Source organism: Bombus pascuorum, chromosome 1 (assembly GCF_905332965.1).
Source record: "Bombus pascuorum chromosome 1, iyBomPasc1.1, whole genome shotgun sequence".
Classification (NCBI taxonomy): Eukaryota; Metazoa; Arthropoda; class Insecta; order Hymenoptera; family Apidae; genus Bombus; species Bombus pascuorum.
Genome location: NC_083488.1, coordinates 34,535,803 through 34,563,550, shown reverse-complemented (window position 1 = coordinate 34,563,550; position 27,748 = coordinate 34,535,803). Strand labels below are relative to the sequence as shown.

At 42.9% G+C, this 27,748-nt stretch overlaps 1 protein-coding gene across 9 annotated transcripts in view; it reads left to right on the top strand.

Moving 5' to 3' along the window:
• The window catches only part of LOC132911680 (uncharacterized), a 184,934-nt gene that overhangs the window by 67,806 nt on the left and 89,380 nt on the right, over window positions 1-27,748 (top strand). Inside the window, exons 1-2 of one of the 9 annotated variants that reach the window (XM_060968499.1) lie at window positions 6,024-6,416; window positions 15,492-15,752. The exons of the other annotated variants lie outside the window; for them this stretch is intronic. Coding sequence (XP_060824482.1) covers window positions 15,721-15,752 — 32 coding nt within the window. The 5' untranslated portion in view covers window positions 6,024-6,416; window positions 15,492-15,720. Of the gene's footprint in view, window positions 1-6,023; window positions 6,417-15,491; window positions 15,753-27,748 lie in introns of those variants that run through there. 9 annotated transcript variants of the gene reach the window in all.

Here is a 27,748-nt window from a genome sequence, read left to right as displayed (position 1 = left end):
GGACAATGGCATCCCGTTGACGATGCTGCAACGAAGCGACGCGTCGCGACGGCGGATCGATGTCGACGGTTCACCTGGGAATTGCCGCCGATGTCGCGCACCGGATCCCTGGAATCGGATATTAATTAGCGACAAACGATTCGATTAATCCGTGCGTCTGCCAAGGAGACTCCCAAGGCGATGTGGCTTCGCTCTTGTTTCGACGATCGCTCGAATTACCATGGCTGCCAAGGGTTCGCGTGTCCCAGGGCGTGTAACGTTGTGCGGTGCTTAACAGCCAGGCGATTTCCGTAGAATCTTTGCAACGTTCTTCGTCAACGCGAGATAATATCGTTATAAAAGAACTATTTAGAAAGTTTCCCGTAGAAACGACTGCGTTTCGTTCTCTCGGGAATAAAATTAATCGCGTGTTACGAGCGGCTACGAGCAGAAATTTTCTCTAGGATATACTTACCCACGCCATATTTCAAACTGCTTCTAGACTTCTCGGAGAAAAATCTCGAGACGATCCATTTTCAATTTCTCGTTTCAATCGAGATCGAAAAGAAATCGCAGAGTTCGCAAACTATTTCTCAAACAACAACAAGCAGAAATACCTATACGATAGGGAATACCGGATTTTCGTAGTATTAGTGATACTTGAGCGGTAAATGTAACGCGGTTTAAAATTTGCGCGTCAACTTCGGAACAACAGGAACGCACTGTCACGCTAGTCTAGATAGTTTTCTATTCCGAAAGGTTTATTTGTTACAACCAGAGATGCCGTCGGTGCAAGTTGCTCGTTACGACCCGCCTTACGAGTCAAATTCTATTTTTTGACGGACAACGCCAATACACAAGACTAGAACGCGCACTGCGAACTTTATTATTAACTGGGAACTAAACGAGTCGAGATATCGGATATAAAAAGAACTTTGCGCGTCATAGCGCGTAACCGAGGTAGCAGGCCTGACTACTGGCACTTATAGTCGAACGCTAGTCGTTTGTTTGCGCCAGGAACGAATCTGTCAGTCCCGAAAATTCGTAGTCGGTCGGCGCGGAAAGCGGTAAGTACCGTATATCTAACGAGTACGACTACGCCCCTGTCTCGTTTAAATACCACCACCTGCGTATCTTTATAGCTGGTATCTCGACCAGTTGAACGAACCGTAGTATAGCGACTATTTTGTCATGTACACAGTATGTTTACAAGCACAACAGCGTTATCGAACGATTCGTAGGTTTAACGTCCGTCTTTTTGTCTTCTTATTTTTTCTTTCTTTTTATATCGTCTGAATCATCGTTCTGACTGCATAAACATTTGACATTTTGACGCAGTTCGAGAAAGTCGATCAAAGTCCAGCGTTTGCGCTAGCAGCCTTGAAAATTTAACAATTTTATCTCGGTATACACGAAGTATCGAATTAAACTTCTTTTCAACGTGTCTCGTTTCTTCTTTCCTAACACCGACTGATTATAACGACACCTAAAAAATGTACTTGGCCCAACCTCTCTATATCTTTGATAATTATAGATTCCAGATTAAATTTCAAATACTCAATACTCGACCTTTTCACCCTGTTATTAAATTTTCTGTCGTTTACGAAGATACCGCTAACGTATCCTTTGTCGTCGTGGTGCGAGATTCTGTTTATCGCGTTCTTTAAAATATCGCGTAACCAACTCGATTCTGGCTGCTTCTTGCAACTGTAATTCTTAAGGGTAAAAAACAACCTATTCGAGGATCGACGAAAGTGGAAAAACCTACGAAAGCAGTTGAGAATCCTTCGTACGCTTTATTTCGCGCGATCGCGACTCGAAACTGTTCGAAGCGATCGACCGATCGAATCGCTTCATGTTCGACGTCGTCGTTCCTGGCGAGACAATGGCTCGAGCGAAGATAACGATCCTGCGGAACCGTTTCCCGCGTCGCAATTCGGATTGAATCGATCTCGTTAGCTAACCGGTGGACGGATCTCGACCGAGGGATGCTAGGAATTTGTCGAAAGAACGTCCGCGAACCTTGTAAACGGTAACGCGATTTTCTTTTATGCCGAAATTATGCGTTTTGACTCGCTCAGCACTGCGCATCGATCGATCAAGTCGAGATCTTAATCACGATGTTCGGACAAAAAATTACATATCCTAATTTCAGTGTTGCCACGTTGATTCAGCGAATACGATACTTCAACGAACGAAAATAATAATTTAAATTGTTCGAACTGACGCTCACAATAGGACGTTCGTAGCAAAATGTAGGCTGTAATGGAATCTCGTCTCTGACGCCTTTCTCTCAATTACATCGTTTTCTCGTAATTTTTCAATAGGATTCGCTCGTTCAACATCTCGTTATCCCTTTTCTTTTTCATCTATTTTCTTAAATATTTGCCGCTTGCTCTGTCACGACCGTGTTTCCGTTTAGACTGTGCGCCGCAAAATCGTTAACACGGAAACCGAAACCGGGGGAAAAATTACCACCATGCCGCCATCTCGCGCGATACCGTCCAGAAATTTATTAATCAGTCGTTTCGTAAATTGGTAGTTTCCGGCTGATCGAGTTTGACTTTTCAACGCGATGTTGTTTGAGCGTAACGTGAAAATCGTTGTGCAACGAAACGCCATTGTTTAGATCTACGTTGGATTCTTTAAAATGTTCTATACTTGCAACGCGTAAATATAAAATTTTCTATTTGCCAATAGGGAGGATAATATACTCGGAGCTTTTCATAGTTGCGCTTTATTCCATCAAGATGTTTTCTTATTCTCCCATCTAGTTCGGCGCGCAAAAATATTCTACGATAATGCGCCGTAAAACTTTTCAAATACGCCTCTCTTTATAAATTTCTCTGTTCGCTACATCGTGGTTTATTATTTTAACCATACGATATAGCATAGAAGATTCATAGATTCGATCGCATGCAAAGAACACGTTACAAACTGACCATCTTCGACTAGCTGATAAAACCTTCGTTCGCGACAGCCATCGAAGAGCGAAAAAGTCCCGTTCCCTCCGAACTTATCTATCTTTTTCGGTACGCTGTTGCCGAGAAAATCGGGACGCTGCGCCGGTATCGAGGTCGCCCGAACGATAACGACGAGATTCCAAGGAGAGAAACAAGAAAAGTTCGCGCGAACGATCGATCAAGACGCGGGATTATAAATTGTCGGTTGTTTAGTAGGCCACTGTAATCTGTCCGCGAGCGGATGATCGCAGTTGGAAGCTGACCAAATGTAAAAGCTTCTTATATTTCACTCTGACTCGGACGAGCCTCTTCCGGGACATTGACGAACGTCGCCTGACTTTTTCCTCGTTTTTTTGAAGCGTCGCTGACGGGTATGATCTTCGTAAAATGCCAGAATCTTTCCAGATTCTAATTAAAGCGTTCCTTTCCTACATCTTGCAATTTTATCGCGCAAATCTCGCGTTCTGAAAATAAAATGAAATGAAAGTAATTCGATCGATTCGGAAGCTACGTTTAAAGACTTTTTGCTCTGTTTTCGAGCTTTCTGTCGAGCGTGATGCTTATGGATGTGCGTGGAATATATTTTTCATCGAAATGCACTCGGTAGGCGAAGGACGTATATCATCGAAAAGGAAGTTTCTGGTTTATCTTAGAAGGAGGACACGCAAACCTTAGTAGGTTAATGCGCGAGGATCCAAGGACCATCCTACCGACCGACTTTTCATTCTATCCATTACGCCTGTTTACCCAGATTTCCGTTAAGAATATCGACCCTACTGTCTCGAAATAAAAATCAAGCTTCGTTCGCGTATTTTACACGATAATAACGGTCGTGTAAAAACCAGAGCTAGACAACTGCGCGGAGTGCGAGAAAAAAAGATCCTAAAGGAGAATGAACGCGCCACGTACCTTTATTTTAAATACGTCCTGCTTATTACGGAACGTACAATAATTTTTCCCACGATAATATAATTTTATATAGAATGTACTAAATACAGTGGAATTCAATGAGCGATGCGTTCGCGTGCGTACGCCCAGCGTGAAACCTGTCGTCAGCTGTTCATTCATGGCTGCCGGTTCATGCCCGACGAGCGAGGTCGATCGAACGACCTAGGTTCGGGGATGCGATAGCGCGCCGAGGGGAAGAAAGTCGTTCCCTCGGTAGATCTTCTTTAATGTCCACCGATGTGGACTTCTCTCCGACGCACGTCGAGGTAACGATAATAAAACGGACGTGAGGCGGCGCGGCGTTGGCATTCGTTCAACGGGGACGATCGTCGTAACGTTGATCGCGAATCTCGCGATTAGACAAACTACCAACGAGCCGTGGAACGTCGAAGCGAAGGTCGTGCTCTTTGTTTCAACGATCATGATTAATCCGTTGTTTTTGCATCGCTCGACCTTCTTTTCATTTGACTTGGATATTATTGCAGAGACAGTGGATCTTGCATTCGCAAATGAACAAACAAAGATATACGTAGATTTCTATATTTCTTTATAACGCAATAATTTTGCATTTAACGAGCCAACCGACGCTAGAAAAATTCTCGACCGAATCGTTCACGACACTCTGTCAACCGACGGTAACTCTTCCCGATCGTATCACACCCTTAAAGATTTCACACATTCGTTTTGTTTTTCCTCGCAACGTCGCAACTGCAATACTCTGCCACAAATGTATTTGCTTGGTCCTCGATCGTTCGTCGTGTACGATGCAAGCCGCACCCGCGGACCAGTCACTCCGTCGTACGGCCATTCGCACAATCGCAAATAACGAACAAAGATTTAATTTTCTACTTAATCGTACCTTCGGTTCAACTTTGTCAAATTCGTAACGATGGAAGTTATTTGAAACGACGCATTTAAGAAAATAGTATACACACACGCGCGGTATGGACTTAACGGTCAGCGATATGTACTCTGAATTTCTAAAAACGTTAAACGTTTCTTCTTTACGCCGCTATGGCACGCAGAAAACACGCGATTGATGCGCAACGTGTGGCGGTAATAGAAATAGTCTTTCGATTAGATAGTACAAGTTGTCGGAAACTTTCACCCCCAAGCGAGGGAGGTTTTGCTGTCTTTCGCTTAATTTTTAAGTCGGTGCTTGCGAGACCGACGGCCCCGAACGCGACGTCCAAACTTTCAATTGGTTTACGTTGTTACAGTTTTATGCTTTTATACAGGAAACAGAATTTGTCTTGCGTAATCCGCGTCCTTTTCCAAACTTCGAGAAAATTTAAAGCGTTATACGTATCGAGACTCTCGGTCTGAGAAACGTCGAGATTCGTTCCTGAAAGTACCGATTAAAGATTCCTAACGTAAAACTTAATCTACGCCATAAAATTGAAAGATCGATAGATTTTGGCCGGAAAGGCGGAGAACTCGTTTTACAAAATCGTCTTAAAGCTAATCCTGAAGAAAATTTCGTTAACTCCGTACGGTCGTTCGAATTTGTAAAATTTTAAAAGAAAAAAGGCAACTTTGGTTCGTCAATCCGTTTGTAACGGAAAGGGATCTTTGAAAAAGATAAATAAAAGGGCGTTAAAGGAGAGGCATTATTCTTTGAAACGAGCCCAGATAGACCGATGATAGGTTTTTTTTTCAAATATCGACAATGTTTTCACTCAAAATTTAGCGATTCTTCAATTTTGTAACGCAGCGTATTTTATTTGTTAACGATTATTGCTTCCAAACGTTTTTACCGGAATATTTATTTTCCTCATACAAAGTATAAAAGAACGAGGGAATGCATCGAAAGTCGAACTTTTTCTGTACGGGCCTCTCGTAAAATTGTGAACAAATCGCCAGTCATCGATTCCGGTAGGTTCGGTCGACATCAGTTCGTGAATCTGGTCAATTCCAAAGGAGAGAACATACCCCCCCCCTCTCTCTATCTCTCTCTGCATGGTAAGGACAATGCGCTGTGGAAAATTGAAGGGCGGAGGCGAGGGGATGATGCGCCGGCAGAGGCCGGGCCAGGTTGGCCGAGGCTACGGGCTGGAAGCGCGGGGCGAGGACGGCGCGAGGGGCGAGACAGCCGGCAGGGTGAAAGGAGGGTGAAAGGAGGGTGGAAAAGGCGCATGCCAGTTGTGCCGTCGCCGCGTTACGAGTCGGCCAACAGCCCGGCTTCTCGTTCGCATCCTCGATCGCTCTCTCGCGGCTCTCCGGTGCATCGTTTGTGCCGTCGGTGTTTCTCTCGTACGCGGCTTTCGACAGTGTTTCCGGTCGCTCGTTTCCTTCGTGACGAACGCGGTGTTGCTTCGCGTTTACGTGACGCGAAGGGGTGTCGACGATGCACGTCGCGACGATGCTACGAGAAGCCGGTGTTCCGTCGGGCTGATCGATTGTTTTTGATAATTAATTGCGATTCCTGCGAGCAACGGCCTCCTGGGCATTATCGGAAGTCGACTTCTCTCGCGATATTTCACGTGCACCGTGGAAAATGCTACACGTTACCTCTGTCATGCCGCGGTAAGCGATCGCATCGAGGCTAGTCCTTTCACGGAAGGATGGTTTGTCTCGGCCAGCCAGGTTCGATGATAGAAAGTGCGCGGGATCGAGAGTGGCGTTTCGTCGAAGACGAAAATGGATTTTCGGTTGAGCACGATGGATGGCGCGTCCTCGCTGCGCTCGCCCTTCGAAGCCGAGCCAGCCACGAGCTTTACGTAACGGAACCGGGGCTTCTGCCGGGAATTACGCAGGCCGGCTACGCCGTCGCATTTTACCTACGCTCGAAAGTTGTTGTTCGCCTGCATCGAATACCTTGTGCGTTGCGTCAATGCCTTGGAAGCTATGGTTCGAGATGTCGATAGGGTGAAACGATAGCAAGATAACGAGAAGTGAGAATTATGTAAGGCGTTTCGAAGACACAGAGAATGCGATTCCGATGGAAATGGAAATGAACAGGAGGGTTTTGGTAAACATATGCGTACGTCGTTCTGTCCGCGTTACGCAATTATTCGAGTATCGATTATCCGCGATATTTATCAGGATCGTTTTCATCAAGCGTGCAGGAATTTTTCCTATAAAAATACGTTCTGTTGTTTTCGTGGGTGGTTTTTTCTGTGAAAACCGTGGATGGAAGATCGTGGTACCTCATCGCTCAATGCGGATCGCCGCACGCGGAACGGTAGCGTATCGCGCTCTATTATCGCGTTCAAGAGAGCGTAGATTTTCCCGTAGTTTTGTTTCCGCGAAAAAAAGCGAACGAAAACCCACGGATTACGCTCTACGATAATTCTCTTTCTGCTTTTCGTAGTCGTCGTCGACGGTCTCTTCGGCGGGCAAGGCAATTAGAACGAAAGAGGGCCGACCTTGACTTTTTGACGCGACGAGACGCGACGCGACGCCTCGTTTCCGCGAGTCTCGGCTGCTTCTCCTGTTCAACGCGCCGCGATTCAATTTCTATCGATGTCCGTACTCTCGTTAAGGAAACTTCAAAGGGTAGGTAGGTTAAACGAGGAACGACGACCCGATTTTGTCTTTCGTTAACTTGTTGCGAGGCAATTTGGGATAACGAAATTACGCTCGAGGCAAACAGGATTTGCGAAAGGTCGAGTAATTTTCGCATTCGATGAAAGCTTTAATGTTCTCGTACTTGGCTTAATATCATTCGAGCGACGGTCTCTGTCACTAATTTTCTTTCACGGTAGCAAGTACATCGTTTACATCGTCTTTTCCGCTAAAAAGTCATTTTTCGTTCGATTTCCGAATAAAATGTAGCGAAAAGTAAAACACCAAGTACGATTTCCGTAATGATCGTAGTTGGCTTTAAAATTCTATGGAGCATACTTCCTTCGTATTCTGCGCCTTGAAATATGAAATCGATAGGTATATAAATATAATAGTAAGGTATATGTAGTAGTAATAAGATTATTTTACTTCGTAATCAGTTCTATTTTAGCATTTCCGCGATATCGCAGCTGGTAACGTGGTTTAATAGAATAGCGAGCGGATATCCGGAAGATATACTACCAAGGGTTAATTCTCAATTGGCATATTGGAAGCGTTCTATTCGATTCCAGCGTCAAATTTTGTCGAGAATCGTGTACCTAACTTTCACAGTTCCTTCCGTTGAATTTAACTAGCCTGTCGAAATTAATGGAACTTTGTACGAGTGGCAACGCGAGTAGAAGGAAGAACCTTGCTGGTTTGATTCCCTTTAATTTCATGGAGGTAGGAAAGTGCAGGGGTCAAGATCCGCGAAGCCCAGGCGGAGACGACTTCCGTAGCACGAGAAAACTCGTCGAATCAATGAACTCCTCGAGCCAGTAACAGGTCGAACAAACGTATGCAAGTTGTCGTACTCGAGAATGTTCGGCGGTCGTCTTTTTGATCTTCCTGTAGAATTTTTCGAGAAAGTTCCTAAAATATATCGTATATATTTGTCTTTTAACATGTTTAATATTTAATAAATGTTTTGCGGAAAGTCTCAAAAGTTTCGTTTTATCGATCGCGAATCACGTAACATCCTCGTTCGAAGTTATTTAATTAATAATAAATAATAATGTTACTATTTTACACCGTTTCAAAGGGTAATAGGTCACGAAACTTCGCGTTTGCTCCTATTTCTGCAACTTTCGTGCTGGGTTCCTTTTCTCAGATGTTTTAAATTTCAGATAATAGCGAATTAATCAAGATCGACAGTTTGTAAACTCCTTGCACTCGATCTTTTTTCTTTAGCTTTCCTATTAATTTTTTAATTCGTTTGCGAAACGATACAAGTCAAAAACGCGCTTTTAAAGTTCTCTTCCGAGTCTTTGCACATTTCCCGATATCTGTGTAAAGCTTGCCGTAAATCCACGTAAATTTAGTAAAAAAAAATGCGCTTTGCGCTCGCCCCTTTCTAGGCGTCCACGTACGTACGTGTTTTGCAAACGCTGCAACAATTTTTTAACAGCCTGTAGAGTATGCGCCATTCGTACATTCGTGATATTTACATTTCCTACGTGTTTCTCGTTTCATACATACGTTTTGTTTGCGATTTGCAAATTTCTTAACATTTTTCATCCTCGTTATTTGTAGCATAGAACGTGGTACAGATTATTAAACGCGTTTCCTCGCAAAATTGCTGAAAGTATCTGAAAATCACCGTTCTAGTCGATCCACTCTTACGAGGGCTGATACCAATTAAAAGTTCGCTATAGTTTGATCCATCGATGACTGTATTCATCGGTGCGTACGTAAGTTTCACTCGTGAAAGACTTGGCGTATTTTTTCAGCGATCCAACGACACGGACGTTGACGTGCGCAGCGTCCTTTCGGAACCTTTACTTCCAGTCGTAGTTTCCCTAGCAGAAAATATAACGACGATAACAAAATTCTGGCGTATACACGAGTACATATATAGTCGCGCGGGTATATGGGACTTGCCGTATCAGCCGACGTGGTTCGTGCATTCGGTGATTCGAGTGACGTGTGCCATCGCGGCACAGCGCGGAGATTAGGCTTTGTGCGCGAATTAGTCGGCGAAAAGATAAGCAAGGAAGGGAAAATGGGCGAAGGGGAACGACCGGAGACGAAGGTTAAGCACTGCTATCGTAAATAAGCACGCCGCGCTGCTTCGCTCGTCGCTGCATTTTCCTCCTGTGATATTTGGGAAATGCCGTGTCTTGGTGCGGACGGCCAGTCACAGGGATCACCGCGATATGCTTGCTTGCCCTCTATGCAGAGTTGGGTGTGTCCAGACTCGAGATCTCTCAATTTTTAAATAAATCGTTGTTGCGATGAAATAATTTGTCGTTTACCGTTACGGTATTTCTATCGCATTTGTGCTATTTACGTATCAAATACCGCTTAATACGCAATGCGAAAATTTGGGATACGCCGCAACTGATCGCAAATTCGATCTACGATTAGTACGATTAGAGATACTTTCGAACGATTTAAATCGGGCTTTTAAGACTGTCGACGATGATATTATTGTTCATCGCGTTGCCGATAGCTTCGCGCAGCGCACAAAAAGCAGGTGTCTAGACACTGTCGAGCCATAGCTAATATACGTCTTATTATGTACGTAGTCTTCTAAACTCGTACCTTTCGCTAATGTTCTTTCGCAAAGTGCACTATCCAGACTCTACACTCTAAAGCCTAATCTACGGTCTAGAGTCTAGAGTGTCGCTGTAAATTTTCATTCTTCACGCATGGCTCTGGCTTAAGAGGCCTCGCCCTCGTACTCGAGCACACACACGTGTACTTACGTACTCTCTAGGCTTCATTCAGCTTTTCTGACGCACGTGTCTTATGAATCCTTATAGCCTATCACGTTCATTCCGAAAAATTCTCTCACACGGTGCTCTGGCGTTAGTTCCTTGAATTTTTTAAAGAATTATTTTTCTCCTTGGGAGAAAAAAATTATCCATCTCTATAAGCGCACACGTAGTCTAAGACATTTGCTATACGCGTATCGTCGAAGGCAAAGTAACATGTACGTGCGAAAATACGTATCGCAATACATTGTGAATTAATTCGACTTTTGTCGCAAATCTTCTTGCGATTGACCGACTATCTCGTTACAAGTTTGCATCCAAACTGCAGCCAAAAAGTACAGCGCTAAAGAAAGAAGAAAATACCTCATCGATTTATCATGGACAAATGGGCATACAGAGAGCGGATTAGTTGGAAAACAATAACTTTTTTGCACCGATTATCGGTCGAATTCACGGCAATTGATTAACGTTTAAAGCAAACTCCGGTTTAAAAGGCAAATGTACGCGGTGCGGCTAGACTTTCGCGAGCACCGAAGAGCGGAATTTTTTTCTTCGCGCTAGCGTTGTTCCTACGATCCGAAATGGATTTCACGGTAAAAGGGTTGGAAAGCATGATTCTAGCACAGAAGGAAGTTAGCAATGCAGAAAGCGTGTCCATACGGGATAAACGCAAATACAAGTAGTCCTCTTTTTTTCTCGCTATTCGGCATTCGTTTTTCCGATGCGACTCGTCCGCTACCTTTCAGCGTTCGATTCCCTCGTTAATATGGAATCCAGACGAATGGTTTTCACATTTTTATAACTTTGAACTTTTTGACGATGCACGATATGGTTTGCTGGAAAATCGCAAAAGGAAACGTGTAAACTCTTACAGTTACCCTGGATAAGATCATTTTTACAGAGCGTACAAAATTACAGTATATATTATGTTTACAAAATTTGATATTTTTATGTGGATCGATATATTCGAACGTTAGTCAGACAATACCATCGCGAATGTTTTGCACAGTATCGCATATTTTGAGGCTAGAAAATCTTTGCAAAACGAGAGTTTTTCCCCTGTGTGGAAGGATTACAGAGCCGGTAGCGGAATCGAGAGTAGAACATGGCGGGAACCAGACGTACCGTTGTTAGGTGGGTAAACGTCTATTTACATCCGATTCTGCATATCGAAACGATGCTGGATCCGAGAGAGCTGATTTTTAAATCGCGAAATGATGTTACGTTCATTCGGTGTAAAATACGATCAAAAACTTTCCTTCAAATATTCAAATAAGGAAAGAATATAATTTGAATACGAAGCATAATTTCTAAAGCATCTAGCAAATAAACTTCGACAAACTTATTCAAGGGTAATAGAAGCTGCAGACAACGGACGTTACGCTGGACGAATTGTAGCCAGCTTTATAAATAAAAATTCACGGTACGAACGATCGAAGTAAATTTGGTGGGAATCGCTGCGTGATGCAAGCGTGAAAGGAGGCAATGGCTTTTGCAAAATGCAGCAGACCGGAAAGGCCAAGGACAGCGAAGAAGGCCGGACAAGTTCAGGGATGTCGCGCGTCACGAAAATAAGCAGATAAAATATTCAAGCTCCCAACTCGGAACCAGGCCAGGTTAATTCGAAAAATTCGTAAAAGATGTACGAGGGTGCACGACTGGAACGATCACCTCTTTTTCGTAGCACGCGACAGCCTGGCAATAGCTAATATCGAGTTTCCCGATTGGAAAAATCGGGAAGGTTAATCTCGCCGAACCTTGACATTTCTTCGATCTTCCAGGTTTTTGGGTGTCGCACATATTTGTTTCACCACCGCCCTTTAGTCTCGCGATGGCTTCCACCGTGTTACTCGTTCTCCGAGTTTCGCGAGAGTATTTTCGATTTTGGATACTTGCAGCACCTTTGTTTCTTCACGAGGACTGGAACACTGTTCCGGACTCGTCGCAAGGTTTATTTTATTTTGTCACACGTGTGCCTTCGTTGAACGATGGTTGACCTTGTTCCTCGCTGCTCTTTGTTCGATGTTTTATCTTTACGTAGCTTCTTCTTCTCAAGAATCTCTGCAAATCTCGACGATACGGAACTGGAAAACTCGACAGCGTATTCCGTCGATAAAGCAGCCGGAAAATCAAAAACTTTCCTTCTCGTGGGAAGAACTAGATCTTTTACGAGTGAGAAACCTTCTATCTCTTGGAAGTGGCTTTGAAAGATCTTCGTAAAATTTGTAAACAGAGGAAATAGAACCGTGTCAGCCGGCTCGAACGATCTGGCCGTTCAATCAGCGTCGTTCTTACGTCGCTACTTTATACCGGCTCCGCAAATATCGAATCGCCCACCCCTCGTTTCTATTCATCCGACCCAGCACCCTTGCTACCTCCGTCTCTCCCTTTCTTTCAACCAGGTTCTCTGTCGGCGTCGACATCGTCGAACGAACGGGCGGCTAATCGTGGCACGCGCTCCATAGCGCGGTCGGTGAATTAAAAAGAGGTCGCGGTAGCCGGGGGGCGCGAGATGTTGGCGTTACGTCACTGACCTTGCCGATTCTCCGGCCACGCCGCGCCGTGGCACATTGTTCTCGCGGTGTTTCCTCGTCGTGCTGCTTTTGTGTCGCGGGTTCGCACCGCTTTTTAAAACCAACCGTATTTCCCCGCGTAACAGCTGTTCCAACGCATTCGCTCGTCGAGCATATTGCCGCAGGATGCGAGAAACGAGAGGGACGCGGAGAAACGTTTTGACTGCTCTCTGCAGTAATGATCTTTTACGAGCAAATTTTTGAAAATAACTATACCACATTCTTCTTGGTTTCCACGTATCGAAAATTGCGTGATCATCTATTATTCCAACAATGACAGTGGTTACGCGGAAAATGAACTTGTGCTTGCACGTTAGTATAGCTTGTTGCACGAACGTATAATGTAAATTTCGCAAATTAGACAGTTTGCAAACGCTCGAATTATATTTCAGTTTCTTTTACGTTCGACTACTGTCGCGTCGAACTGGTCATCGTGTCGGTTTTCTCCTTTTTGTTTGCAGAACGTAACACGACGCGAAAACAACGCTAGCGATAGGAGCTTTAGTACTATTTCGACGATGTTGTATTCGTACAGAGAGAAAGAGAAATGACAAAAAATCAGGAGCGTTTCGTTCCTGTCATTCGCATTATACTTTCTTCTATTGAATTTTCCTTTTACCCGTTCTTAATTGTCCAATTACGCTGATACTCGAGGCATTAACGACACTCGGCACCATCGACGGACCACTCGTTCCTCTTATTTACTCGCTGAAACGCTTTTCCTCGTGAAAGCGGCAATTCGATCCAAGAGTACTCGTTTTTAGAAACGTCGTTGTTTGTAAATGAAGATATTCCTCATGTTTTATTTCTCTTTCGAGCTGAACGTTTCGATATTAGGAAAGTCTAAAGCACAGTCAGAAAATCAGATTTGGATAACGAACTACGGAGAAATAGATTTAAAATCGTCCTTGTTCGCACGATAAAAATTTTATTTTTCGCGATTACCGCAAATAATCGGCGATATAAAATACGCCAAACGGATATTTCAAATTCATTTCGAAAGTTTCCTAAAAAGAGAGAAAAACAAACGGCGAAATGTAACGAATTCTACTTTTTCCACTTTCCATTTCCATCTTCGGCTTTTATTTTTTCTAATTTTAGCTTTTCCGTGCTTGCCCTTTCTCTCGTTTCACATTGCGCGAATAATTGCACACCTTTCAGAACTTTCGCACAATTCGTCGCCGTCTAATTTGCGACATGGTTCGTCCGTAGTCGCGTTTAGTTTAACCGTTTTTAAACCCGCGTTTAACGGAACGATGCACTTTTCGATCTTATTTTGTCTGTTTTTAAATACATTACGCGATTTTCTTGTGGATAAAGCTGCGTGTTTCAGCATGATTCTATAGTTACACGCGTTTCGTATGCACTTTGTACGTTCGCGCGTTGTTCTGCAAATGAACGTGTCTGGAATTTGCATATCGTATTCCGCTGAAGTATCGCAAAACGTTTTATCTCGACGAAATAGTTGTAATGGCATATTTGCGACGGGACTTTTCCTCTACCGGTTATACGGTTCCAAAGCGATTGGATTTTTTCTTCTAATTTATTATCGCGTGCTTTATCGCTCCTTCGAATATTATGCTTTTCCAACGATATCTACAATTTTATTTTTATACGCGAAGAATATACAGAATGGTTTGCTACCGTTTTACGTTTCATACCAATGTTAGGAAAAAGTTCGTAACAATAGAATTTAGTACTGTTGCCCGTGAAATTTAATTCGTTGAACGTACTACTTAAGAGGTTCGTTTAACGATATGTCACGCAAGAATGTATCAGTGAGAGGAAAAAAGGTCACGGTGGAGAAAGGTTGCGTGGATATAAGTTTGTTATATACGAACAAGCGGCGAGCTATGTACCGCGTCGAGGATTCACCGGTGGGAGTTTCTTTTGTGTCGAAAGAAACGAGGAGAAAGGGCGGGAGAAGGAGAAGAAAAAACGAGCTTTAAATTGCGTCGCGAGAATGTAACGCGAGCTCGTGGAAAGCTAATAAAGCCTTGGAGGCGCGGAACTGCGTATGAAATTTTCTACCGTCTGTTTATGTTGCTGCGAGATTACATATTTCGCGGCGAGAAAAGGCGGAGGATTAATTTACGATTCTTTCTTTCAAATTAACCGACCAATTACCAAGCCTCGTCGTCGCGGAGAAAGGAGGAAACACGATCGCCGATTCGTTTAAGAAACAGCCTCGGTTCAAAGTAATTTTCTCGATATTTAGCGACTTCGTCTACAGGAAACTTATTGGGATATCCCTTCTTGTCAAATGCTCGAATCCCTTAGGTTGAACGTACCGACTTCGAAAGAATTTCGAGGCTGTTTCGTACGAAAAGCGAACCGAAAATCCATTTTCGCGAGGAACAGATGTTCCCTCGGTGCGCTTGATTTTGACATATAGAAATTCCAGACTACTAATTGCGAATATATGTGTTCGATTTTTATTTTCGTTGTTGGATATGTGGCGATACTAGTTGGATTTATAGTTGAGATTAGAACCTTTGTAATTTTGTAATTTTAAGGCTTTGTAATGTTCGTTTAAAATTATTTGCTAAAACAAAATTAATTCGAGTCATTTTCGATTATTACTTGTCACTGTTCGAGAACGGTCTACTATTTCTATTTTAATCGATACAGAGACAAACCGTAGCGGAAAATGTTTGCATTTTTCCAAGACACCGAGGGTACTTTAACGAAACGAAGATGTTCATCTCAAAAGGACGTAGGCAGAATTAGGCGTGTGGCATCTAACAGTTTCGTTTTGCACGTAGAAATTGTGCAAATGACATGGCAGAGTTCCTATTCATCGAGAAGATTGTCTATAACGTATATAATGAGAAAACTTGGCGACAAGTCGCGAAATTCATAAACGAATACGCGATTCAGGCGTAGTTTGGTGCGAAAATGTAACGAAAGACAATCCGGGGTCGGGTGATAATCGACGCGAGTGAATCGTCGTGTGCCGCGAGCTTTGTTCGATGTGTCAGACGTATCGCCATCATGTTCACGTGCCTGTGGAACTTCTTCGACTGGTAAGATGCTCTTTTCCATTGATATTAGTCGTAGTTAAGCTATTTCAACTTTGTAATTAACGGCCTTTATAGCGACGAAAAATAGTCCTTCTCTCCCACTATTATTACATATTACGATCCATCCCTGATCGAATAAAGCCAGATTTCCGAGTTAGGCGAAGAGAAGAGACGCGTTTTTGTCCCTGGTCAAGATCCTTTGTTTGTCAACGAAATATTGACCCGAAATCGAACGATCCTCGCCTCTATCGGCAGGAGCCTGCAATTTCAATTCCGTTGTAACCCAGGATCGTTTGCCGACGAGAGTCGGTCAAATATTTGCAACCAGTTACACCGGGCTGTGAAACGGAAACGGCGACGATTCGTCAAATGCGCGATTCGCGCCTGTATAAATACATTTCCTCTCTTTACGAACTCTTGGTTTCTTCCTTTCCAAGCTACAGCGTTCCAAACTATAATTTTAAGCTATAATTTTAAGTAGCGAACAGGCTACAATCTACGATGAAGGCAGTACGCGTGGCACGGTGAGTCATGATGTGTACAATGCCGCGAAATTGTATAGAACGCCGCGACTAATTCGCGCAACAGTTAATAATAGAATCACTGGAGCGGATGCCGTACAATCTCGGCCCCGAACTTTGCTAATTTCATTCGAAACGTCTGTTTCGAATCGGCTCTACGGATTTATAACGAGTTTAAAAGCTATTCCAAATGATGTTTTCCAAATGCTAAATGATTCTGCCAAATTATACGTATCTGTCATTGCCGTGTATGGTCGATGGGGCTAAGGCGAACGAACTCCTCGAATCGATTACCCGATCGAATTTTTTCTAAAATATTAAATATATTTCTAGCATTGAAATTGCACGAAAGTTTCCGAGTCGCTGGAAGATAAGCGAAGATGATGCGAAATATCAGTAGCAAAACGAGGAGGTGTAGCTTTAGACTTTAAATCGAGTCGAGTAACCTTATCTTGAGAATTTCTCGAGACACTGCGATTAGATCGTTCGACAGGAGAAGCGATCGAGGAAGAAATTTAATTTTCGCGAAGTAAATATATCGGCGTTTAATAAGTTATTTTAATAAGTTATTGCGATATTTTCCCCTTTTTTAATCGCGCAATAAATTTCATTCGATTTTATAACGTTCAAAACCGTAAATTCTGATTCGAATTTTTTTTTAAAAGTGACTAACTCGTTACAGAGGTCGCGTATGCGTTTAACGCGTGTAACTTTACATCGAATAAAAAGTATTGGAAATAAAAATTTATGACATTTAAAATTTTATGCTTCGTGTCGCCTGTATCAATTTACTCTGCCGAGATGTACAAAAAAGCTGTGCCACGATATTTCGTAGCTTCAATTTTTTAGTGTTACGATATCGAGTTTGCACGATGGTCAACGATAGTTAGTCAGCTGGTCGATAATCAACTTGGTATTATTTTTAAAGACTCGTAAAATCCGAATCGAATAGTAAAACTGACACGCGAATCTCGCGTAATTTTAACAACTAACCAAACGATCGATCAGCTTTCACAGCGATAATAACTGTAACGAAGAGAGTTTTATATTTTCTAGGTTTCACTTGCATTTTCCCTTCGATCTGTTTCATCGCTGGAATCGTTGTTCGTAATTGCGTCGAAAATCGTCGTGGCCTCTGAGAGGAACGCGGGCTGGGTCGATACGTTCGTCGCTTCGATATTTCTTTCGGTTGATCGGCAGGAGGATACCTTTCGAATCGACCTTCCTCTTTACAGAGGCAATCGATAATGGCAGGCGATTCGAAGACTGCATTCATTCCCGTTCTCTTGCCGTTGCTCCGCGTTGGTATTGGTATTCGTTGTTTCGAAGAAGAAAAGTTCGACGTGACAAAGAGGGATCGTGCGTACGGCCAGGGGAGCACATTTTTCCGAATAAATTTCTAACACGCGCAGCATTTCATCTAGGAGCTTCGCGAAACATTTCAATAGAAATTCCGTTGGTCATTTACGGGGGAATTTAATATTTCCTGCGTTTGCTCGAATCATGCCTCGAAAAGTCAAGAACGAAAGAGGCGCTCGATTTGCCAGCGTTTCTCGTAACTCGTGCTTTCTGTTGAAAATCGTGTTCAAATTTGAACGCCGAGTGGCATACGTTCAAAAGTGTTTTCTGCTTCGATCTTATCGCGTATGCCGATGATTTCCCAAACATTGTAAAGCTAATTATAAATAAGTAACGCACGCTATATAGGTCTTTAAATTTTTCGTACATCTTTCTACGTATTCGTACGTAACTGATCCTAAATATGGAACGGAATCGTTGATTCGAAGGATCGGAGGAACGGAGGAAATCCAGCGGTGATCGGGAGTTAAAGTGACGGCGTTTAGCAGAGAGAATTGCAGTGGAGGTCGAAAATACTCTGCCCGGGAATTGCGCGAGGATTCAGCCACCGACGATCGCGTTTCGTCGAGCGGCCGGAATTAAAATAGGACTGCAGCTCGCAGATAAGAATTCCTCCGCTGGTTCCCTATTAATCTCGAGGATCTCCAGAACAATTCGGTATAATTGGCTTTCGTAAACTATATAGTCGGAAATTTAAGTTCTTCTTTCGAAACTCGCCCCGACTGCGAACAATGAACAACGAAAATGGAGCATCGACCAACGAACCTATGTCGCAGAATAGATTTCGTTTGGAATCGCTGTCTTTCTTATTCGCCGGTAGAGGGTTTTAGGTTCGAGTTCCTTTCTCACGAGCTTTTACTTCGTGGCGGAATTCTAATTTATCGGTCTGAAAGTTGAATTCCGAGGATTAGACCGACGAACAATATGTTAAATTTCTAATCCGACATCAAATAATTTCAATTTCGATTAATATCGTTGGTGAAAAGGAGAGCGTGACCGTGATTCGTGCCAAGGAGAATTCGGAACATTTGCATAAGCACCACGAAACACGTTTAAAATATATACGTACGAATATACACGCGTTATTGTCTGCAATTTAGTTATTCTGGTCAAATACTTCCGCCCGATTAACCTGACTATTCGGCGTCAGTCCGGAAATTACTATAAATACCTGCTCGTGATATAGTTTCCTATTAAAAACGATATTATTTGAAGTAAATTTGAAATGCCTCGAATTTACCAAGTATCCCCAAAACACGTCTATCAAATTATTTCACTCGGTCATCGTCTTCTTCGGGAATAGGTTTAAATCGGTTACGTAATTCGATTTAATTAACACGAATCTCGTCCTCTGGGACGGAATACGTTGCGTCGCGTCGGTCGATACGTATTCAATCTCGACATTGAATCGCTGGATTCCATTTTGCATGGAATAACAGACGACAACTGGATCATTCTGTGCAAAGATGGAAAATTTACAAGAATTCGGAACGATCGTACCCCGTGCCGGGAGAGCAGCGTCGACGTGGCAAGTAGTGGTAAGTCGCAGCTATAGTCGAATCTCGCAGAAATTCGTTCGATTTGCGGTTCGACGAATCAACGAATCAGATCGTAGAACCGATGCTGCTACTTGCTGTTGTTTCGTTCCAAACTCTTGATCCATCTGACTCGTATCTCTCTTTACGTATATATGCACGTATAACGAATAGGATAAGATTTCGACAAATGGTATAGTAGTAGTATATTAACTGCGAATAAGATGATAAATTTAATTTTTGACTCTGATCGAGTTATTCGTGAATTATTGGAATTAACGCGTATAGAGGCAGGAGGTGTAGTATAGCTTCAACGTGTAACGTGACATCAGCGATATGACAAACGAGATAGCGTAGAGACGACGCTATAAACTTAAGAGGTTATCTTGTATACCGTTCACCGGTATTCTGTACCTAGTGTCACCCAGAAACGACATTATTATCAGATGACGCAGAAAGAAATTCCACTGGAGGGCAATTCTAAGAAACGTATATATGTACCGACTTCGAAGTTGGCGTTATCTTCCGAGAACATTGTCCAAAGATTCATCTTTTCAATGGAAGATCGATTATCCGATATCTTTGAAAGCCTACTAAGAGTCACGTTAATATAATTTAATATCTTTGCCGTGTTGTCAGGAATCGTGTTTGCCGCGAGCTTTTATCGATTATTAGTACCGATAAGAATAGAGCAGTCGCGTTTTCAGATCGATCTACGTATTTTCCTATGTTTCACATATTCCTATCGTTAATCGTGGATCTAGGAAAGGATACGAGTTTACGTCATCCGTATAATTATACAATTATACTTGGAAGCGAAGTCAATAAGAACGCGTTAGACAGTTTTCAGGTGGAAGTTCGATTATCCAACGAAGAGCAGATTTAATTGCGGTTATCGGCGGTATTGGAAATCGGTTAGCGCCGCCGGAAGACACTTCTATTAAATAAGATCTCATGGATTCTGTTAAGTAGGATCATCCTATTAAAGCATTCGTTTCACAGCGTTGCCATTGAAACGTAACGGTAGAATAGGAGAAGTTTGGTTCGTTTCTTGCTTCTGACGCGTCAATTTTGAACCGAGCTTCACCGTTTTAAATCGTCCTTTAGAGTTAACCAGTTCGACAGATTTCGAATAGCACGGCAACGTTGAAATATTTTTCTTACTTTAAAATCTAGCTGAAAATTTCTTTGACGGATAGATCTAGCAATCAGAGAAGCGACATCAACCCGACCATCGTTTGAAAGTGCATTCCGCTTACTGCTTCTCTTCTCCTTTATCTTTTTCGTTACGTTTAACAGTTTCAAAACTAGAATAACAATAACAATTTCTTGGCTTTTATTCGACGCGTAACAGCCAGTGACAAAGAGAGACGACGATTCTCTGTACAAAAGATCGTAAAAGGTCTAACGAAAAAGAGCGATATTAGTTTCGTTTGTCTGGCGCGAGAGCCAGGAGCTAGTGACAAATTGCGCGTTCGCTTTGGTTGGTGTTCGCTTTCGTAGCGAACGAGGCGTGGAAAAAGGTAGGGAAACAATCGGTCGGTGGGCTCGGTAGCGCGTCAATCTATACGATGAATTTTCCATTCCACCGCAATACTATATCCGCGCGATTCCCTCGTCGCCGCGTAGCGCCGCACGCCTCGTGACGTCTATCGGTTGCATTAGCATCCCTCTGAAATTTACATATCGCGTCGATGCTGCCTACCTCCCCGATCAGGGGTACGCAATCCATTTTCGTGTAAACATCGATTCGAATGCAACCTCTTCGCAGTGAGCGTGTTCATTCGTGCATCATTGCGTGCTTGTATTTACGTAATTCTTTGTTTAATTCTCGTTTCCTGCGATTCTTGGGAAAAAGGAAAGAAAGAAAAGAAACCTCGTGCGGGTAAAACCGACAGTCGATGAAATCGTCCAACGCTCTTGAACAGGAGATCGACCGAACAGTCTTGAGTTCATTGTAATTGATTGAATCGATCGGAAGGCATCGTTGAAAAATGCTTGAACACCAAATTCTTTTTCAAAGCGACGCAACATCTACGACCATATGGCGACGAATTAACAGGACAAAAAACACATATAAGCGTCTGACGTGATTACAACGCAAAGATCAGGTTAAATTATATAGGAAGCGTATGCAAGCGAGATGGAAACTCGAGAAAATTGACATACTCCGACGCGCAAGATGCCGTAATTAAGCGGAGGCTACGCGGTACGTGGTTGAGGGAACGATGGGGTGTCGTCGAGGGTTCGCGTATCGCGTTTGGCAAGATAACAAGCTCCTTAGCTGCACGCGCGTTCCACGACCGCGCTGTTCCACGGGCAAATTCAATTCGCTCTGGTGAAAACTCGCTTTCGAAAAAATATTTCTCCTCCGATGGCGCTACGTAACGTTGGCTGGGTTATTTAATTTTCGTGGTGGTGGCTCGTAAGCTCCGTAAGTGGCCGCTGTAGCGATCTTGCGCGGTTTCGTGGCGAACTATGTAAAGCTCGACAACTCCTGCTATATGCAGATTTTTAATCCTTTCGCTGTTAAGGCCAATTAAATAGTCACCCGTCGTTAAATCTTGGCGTTCGTTGAATCTCGAGAGCGAATGTCGGTTCTTGTAGCCTTTGTGCCGTAATAATCTCGTAAATAACCTTTGCAAGAGTGTCACGATAGCCTGGCGAGACATACAAAATTGTACGTGTAATATTTTTAGGATCCTTATCCTAATATTATTCCAGCCTACATATCGTAATATACAATGAAACGTCAGAAATAAAATTTAGCAATTAATAGTTTCGTTATGCTGGCTATAATTTGGTTCGACTATAATTTGGTTGGGATATCCTTGGCTCTTTATATATCGGAGAGAGGCTGGAAAGACTAGTTGAAAGCGGATTCGCGAAAAGCGTCGTCCCGACGGCGCTCGCGAAAGAATTCGACCACGCGTTGACCAATGAAAATTTTATTCGATGAGAAACTCTCCGCAAAAAGCAGCGTAATTTTGAATCTCGCGAGACGAAGCTGCAACGAAACTGAGACGTGCATAATGCAGGGGCGAGCGTGCAGCTGCGAATTGCGCACGATCGCCCGGAAGCGTAAACTCTCGTCTCCACGGGTTGAAACGGTTCCGCGAGCTCTGAATTATTGCGTTAACGTTGTCGAGACGGAACCACCAAGATTTTCCATCGCGGATGAATGGCGGTGAAGCGAAGCGCGAACAAAGCGGCTCGTTCGCTCTACACATTCGCCGGTTACGCGGAAACTCCGTTGTTGAATTTCTGCTTTACGGGCCCCTGCAATTGGCTCTTGCCGTTTAACTTGGTTGGAAAACTTGGAAGACGGAGAGCGTGGCCCGAGAATAATTTTGGAAATCTGTCGCGACATCTCGAGCGGCGGTGGGTTGCTCCAGATTCCCGTTTGACGACTCTTTGTCCCTTTCCTGTCGCCGATGGCTGGAATTCAGAATCCTTCATCGTTTCATCTTATTTTACACAGTGTGGCGCGAATCGTACCTTATTAACGCTATAACATCTAGACACCGTTATCGCAACTCAACGCGAGCGTTTGCAATGTCGCGTCGCGGTATCGCCGTAATATTCGTCCACGAACGAATCTGCCAAAAGAGATAATACGGAGCGTCGAACGTTCTCATGCATATTCGTATTCGTACGCAGAATTATCCTAATAGAATTATCCTTTGGCCAGAGAAAATCCATCGAGAATTTGGTCGTTTAAAAATAATCGAACGGGCGGCATTTTACGAACGAAAGGGACTTAATCAGAGCGTAATTGGAACTTGGAACAGCGGGTACGGATATCTCGGTTTGAAAAAATCGATGGGCTTTTCACACCAAAGCCGAGGCTCGTAAACACCGTCGATCGATCGGAAACCGCCAGGTGTAAATCCAGAAACCTCGAGCCGACGGCCCAGCTGGAAAATTGCCCAAACACGCTTCGAAATTTTGAACGAGCGAACTTTTCCGACGAGAGAAAGAGGAATTTGACGGGGAAGAAGCGACAGCCGCTCCGCACTGAATATTTTATTTTCCACCGAAGGAATTTCCAGCAGGCGGAGATATCGTTCGCTGGCAACTCGCGACTTCTCTAATCTCTTCTTCCCTTACTTCTATTTACTTTACTCCGGTTTACCCCTTTTCCGATTCTTAAAACACTATTCCTTATCTACTTGCCTGACTCCATTTTGCCATTCCGGTTCCTTTAACCCTCTTGCTCGTTCTCTTCCACTTCGGTTTCCTCTTTTTCCAGTTCCATCGCCTCATCTTATCTCTTTACTTATGTATATTCTTTCGTTCTACTCCTTTTCCTAATTCTTCCGCCTCGTTCTTTTTCGTTGAAGCTCCTTTCTTTTCTCGTCTTTTCTTGAATCGAGGTTCCAAAGGTTGGTTAGGTGTATGAGAATTCCTGCAGCCAGCACGAACATGGGCGGACTTTTCAATCCTGATAGACTTATCGTTGAAACGTATACCGTGTTCCTGGCTCATCTATAATCTATGTAACCGCTATTCTGCAGAAATACAAACGAAAGTAGGAACAGAAATGAAAAATACGATGGACGAAGGGAGAAACGGTCGACGTTGCACCGAGGATGTTCCTTTCCGTCGATCTTAGGAAACGATTTTCAAACTACGTTTGACTTAGTTGGATCGTGGTGAAAGGTTTTCTGTTCTCGTAAGATAACTTTTCTTTGAATCAAATTGTCCTTTTGAAACGTAGACGTTCTTTCCTTTTTTTTTTTTTAAATCGATGATAAAACGAAATTTAACGTTTATCTATCGTTTACGTTACGAACGACGATTTCACAGGGTCAGCTCTTCTTTTTAGTACCAAGCCACGGTTTTGAGAGGAACGACTTTGAAAATTAATCGATCGCGTATATGTTTTTTACGATGCTTGTAATGATACTCGTGTAATGATGCTTCGTGCATGAATATTTAAAAGCGTACATTGCGAACGACAGAGGAGTAACAAAGCACCGGTGATGAACGTAGATCGTAGAACGAACATTGTTCGTTAATACTAGATCGCGGAGTAAAAGATACTCGGGCGTCGTCAACGCCAATAACGTTTCATATAAAAAAATGAAAAAGACACCTACGAGCAAAATCGCAAAATATTTTTCTTCCAATTCCAACTCTGGAATATCCACCTTTATCGCTCAATTTCGTCCAAGTGCCGGGCCATTGTCTCTTGGCAATTCCATCTTTCTGCTACCGAAACGTTTTCTTCCATTTATTTGGAACGATCAACTTCACCGACAGAATCCTATGTTTGCGGAGAGTATCGGGGGTCGTGAGTACACACAGCGTTTGGTCAAGAAAAGCAAAGAACGAAAGGAAAGAAATCCGTGGGGCTTGTACGTTACGAAATTGAATAAATCTCGCGACACGACGCGACGCGATGCATCTCGGGATCTCGTCGATGAACGTCTGTCAACATTAAAAAAGGGAAGCTTCTCCGTGGAAAAACGGGAGGAGAGAACCCGAGGGATAGGAGCTCGGGGTACAATTGAAAAGAACCTTCGACGTCCTCACCGCCGATATGTACGTGTCTCGATTAGAGTCGCGATTTTCTGGTTGTGTCGGGGTATGCGCGAAAAGCACGAGGAGAATCGAATTGATAGGACGTTGATCGATGCTGTTGGCGTTGCCATCTCGTCTCCCTCGGTGCCGTACTTGGAGTTTACTACAGTCTACAGCGTGGAGGCTCGAGGAGGCAGTTCGATGCGAAAAATTACGAGGAATCTTTGTTTCGAATCGCGCTGTAGTTCTATTCGGATCGAACCACGCAAAGAAGAGAGCTAGATATGTCATCGTACACGACTTATATCATGTACACGACGTACACGATGAATCGACTTTCCCGACTGTACCTTTATGCGCCTGATTTTCATTCTTCGATTTCTTATAGAAATATGATTTTATCGTATCTCACAGAGATATGCTTTTACAGGGAAATTGCTCTCTTCGTGGTTGTATAACCGATTCTAAAATATTCTTCGTATACATTCTGCAACAATATTGTTTGTATGATTTTCGCGTAGACGTTACTTAGACTTTCGCGTTCGATATATGGATATTTTATCGAAATTCAACCACGTTTGTTTCCTTTTTAATTTCGTAGAGCGTTGAATTTATTCATCGACGTAATCGCGTCTCCTTCAACCATCGACAAGCTAGTAGTACTTTCTAGCAAAATAATTCCGCCGTATACCGTTCGCTTTACGAATTCGTCTGTTTCATCATTCGTAAATAGCAGCTATTTAGCAAACGAAAAAGATTTAAAAAAACGATACAAGAGAGACACAGGAGAAAAAGTTGAAAGAGCTTGCTTTTGACCTATTCGGAGCGTCGCGTCGTATCTCTGCTCGAATCTTCTCTCGAAGAGATGCAGGATAGATTACGGAATAGAGAAATGAGTAAAGCAACGAACAGAAGAGAACAAATCGATGCACGTAGCTGAATCTAGGAGATACGGTAACTTTCTCAGAGATAAAGCGTGGTGGTACGGTTGTTTCGCACCGATAAACGGCTCTTGGTTCCAATCGTACTCGCGCGATCTAGTGTTTAGTTTCTTAATCGTGTAATTTAAAATACACACACCAGGTCGTTTATCCATACACGATAATCGGATCGTAGCAATTGTTGGAAATCGGAAATCGGATGAAAATTTTTTCTTTACGGCTAAAGCTTCTGTAAACTTAAATAAAACGTATGTTTCCGTGTATTTTAGCGACCAGTTGCAAAACGTTGATCGATCAAATGTTGATCGAGCTTTGCCAAGCGTGCTGCAAAGAATTGTATTGTCTAGAGCTGCGCTAGGGCCACCATATTAAATAACAAAGATCCAATGGAATTCGCGTGCAAGAATAAAGATTAGGTTTCCGACTAGCATGGCCCAAAGGAGAGTCGGTGTTGTTTCCAAATAGAACCGAGTTCCATCGGCATTGATTCCGAAACGGCACGCTGAACAAATTGCTTTGATTTTTCTAAAGAGACAGAGACACGCAGAGAGAGGGAGAGAGAGACTCGCGCTTTTAGGAAATAAGACCCGACTTATCCGGTTGCAAAGGAAGATGGTTGCAGACGAAAGAGACTCGAACGAAAGGAAAAGAGAGAGAGAGCAAATCTATTTTGCTTTGATATCGTATTTTTTGGATTCGATGAAAAAAAAATACGTTTGGACATTTGCACTGAAAAACTTGGACAGGAATTTGCAATTTGTTGTTCATGGATGTTTACACGATGGAGCGATACTCGACGATATTTTGCACGCGACGTTGTTGCATTTGCTTTCGTAAAATCAGGAAAATCGATAACAGAATGCGTACAGAATGGTATTACTCGGTTTCTACGATATTATCGATGAAAACGACGATGCTCGAATTGAAATAAAAAATTCCATCGAAGCTAAGCTCTCGACTCGTGAAAAATTAGAGGAGATAGCATCGGACGATCGAAAGAAAAGATAAAGATCGTCGAGGAACAATTATTCTCAACTGTGAACTTTTATATTTAATTCGATATATCGATATATGTGGATTAAGTAGGTGTTTGTTTCAACGGAGGGCCTTTATTACGGCAATTCATCAACAAAATGTACATTATGTTCTGTAACATATCTAATGAAATATTCAAGCGATGCGAATATTGCAGCGCGTAATTTGTTACGAGTTCCCTCGTTTCATTTTGATGTCTGAACTGCGTATTTCCTGGTTTGTTGTACACTTTTGAAGAATTAATTACCGTGAATTAATTACATCTTTAGGTGCATACGTGCAAATACCAAGTTGGGACCGTTTATCAATTCGACGTCCAAGTAAATTTACCGTAAACTCGAAGAAAATAAAGAAAACATTTCAAATATTTTCACGCATAATTGCAATTGTACGAAACGAACGTGAAACTACGTCGCTAAAACGTAGGCGTGTTACTAAACAGGTTTTTATCATTTCGATTTTAGAGAGGATAACGACGTTACGTCGAGGTCGAACCAGGCGTTTAATTTGAATTCACGAGAAACGAATTGACCAATAGCGAACGCGCAGCTGTCGAACAAACTTACAGGATTCCGGAGCGCATTTATGCATTCGACCCGTTTGGGTACGAATGACCATCGCATTAAGTGTTAACGAACTGCAGCAAATTTTCATCGTAATTTTAACGAATCGAATAGCGAAGCAGCACGGCTAAATCGGCTCTACTTATTAGAGGAAACGGTGAACTAAAGCAGCGATTATTATATCATCATCGGTAATTCGATCGTAGCTCGATGAATCGAATATTTTCGAGCAACCAAGTGGAACGAAAGTTTGAAAATTCGAAGCAAAACCGAAGGATCATCCCCGAATAGCTGGATTCTCTTCGCGTTAATCAACGATTTCGAGCCACGACTGAAAACGTACTAACCCCGATAGATGTTCAACTTCGCTCGGATTAACGCGCAAAGTTTGCGAAGAAGGATTTGTTCTCGGTTTCCTACTGCTCTGTATTCCGTTCGCTACGCAGACCGGTTTCGACAAAATATCCGATAACTCGCTTTCCAATTCGATTTGAATTATAACGGCGTTTCTCCATTAAC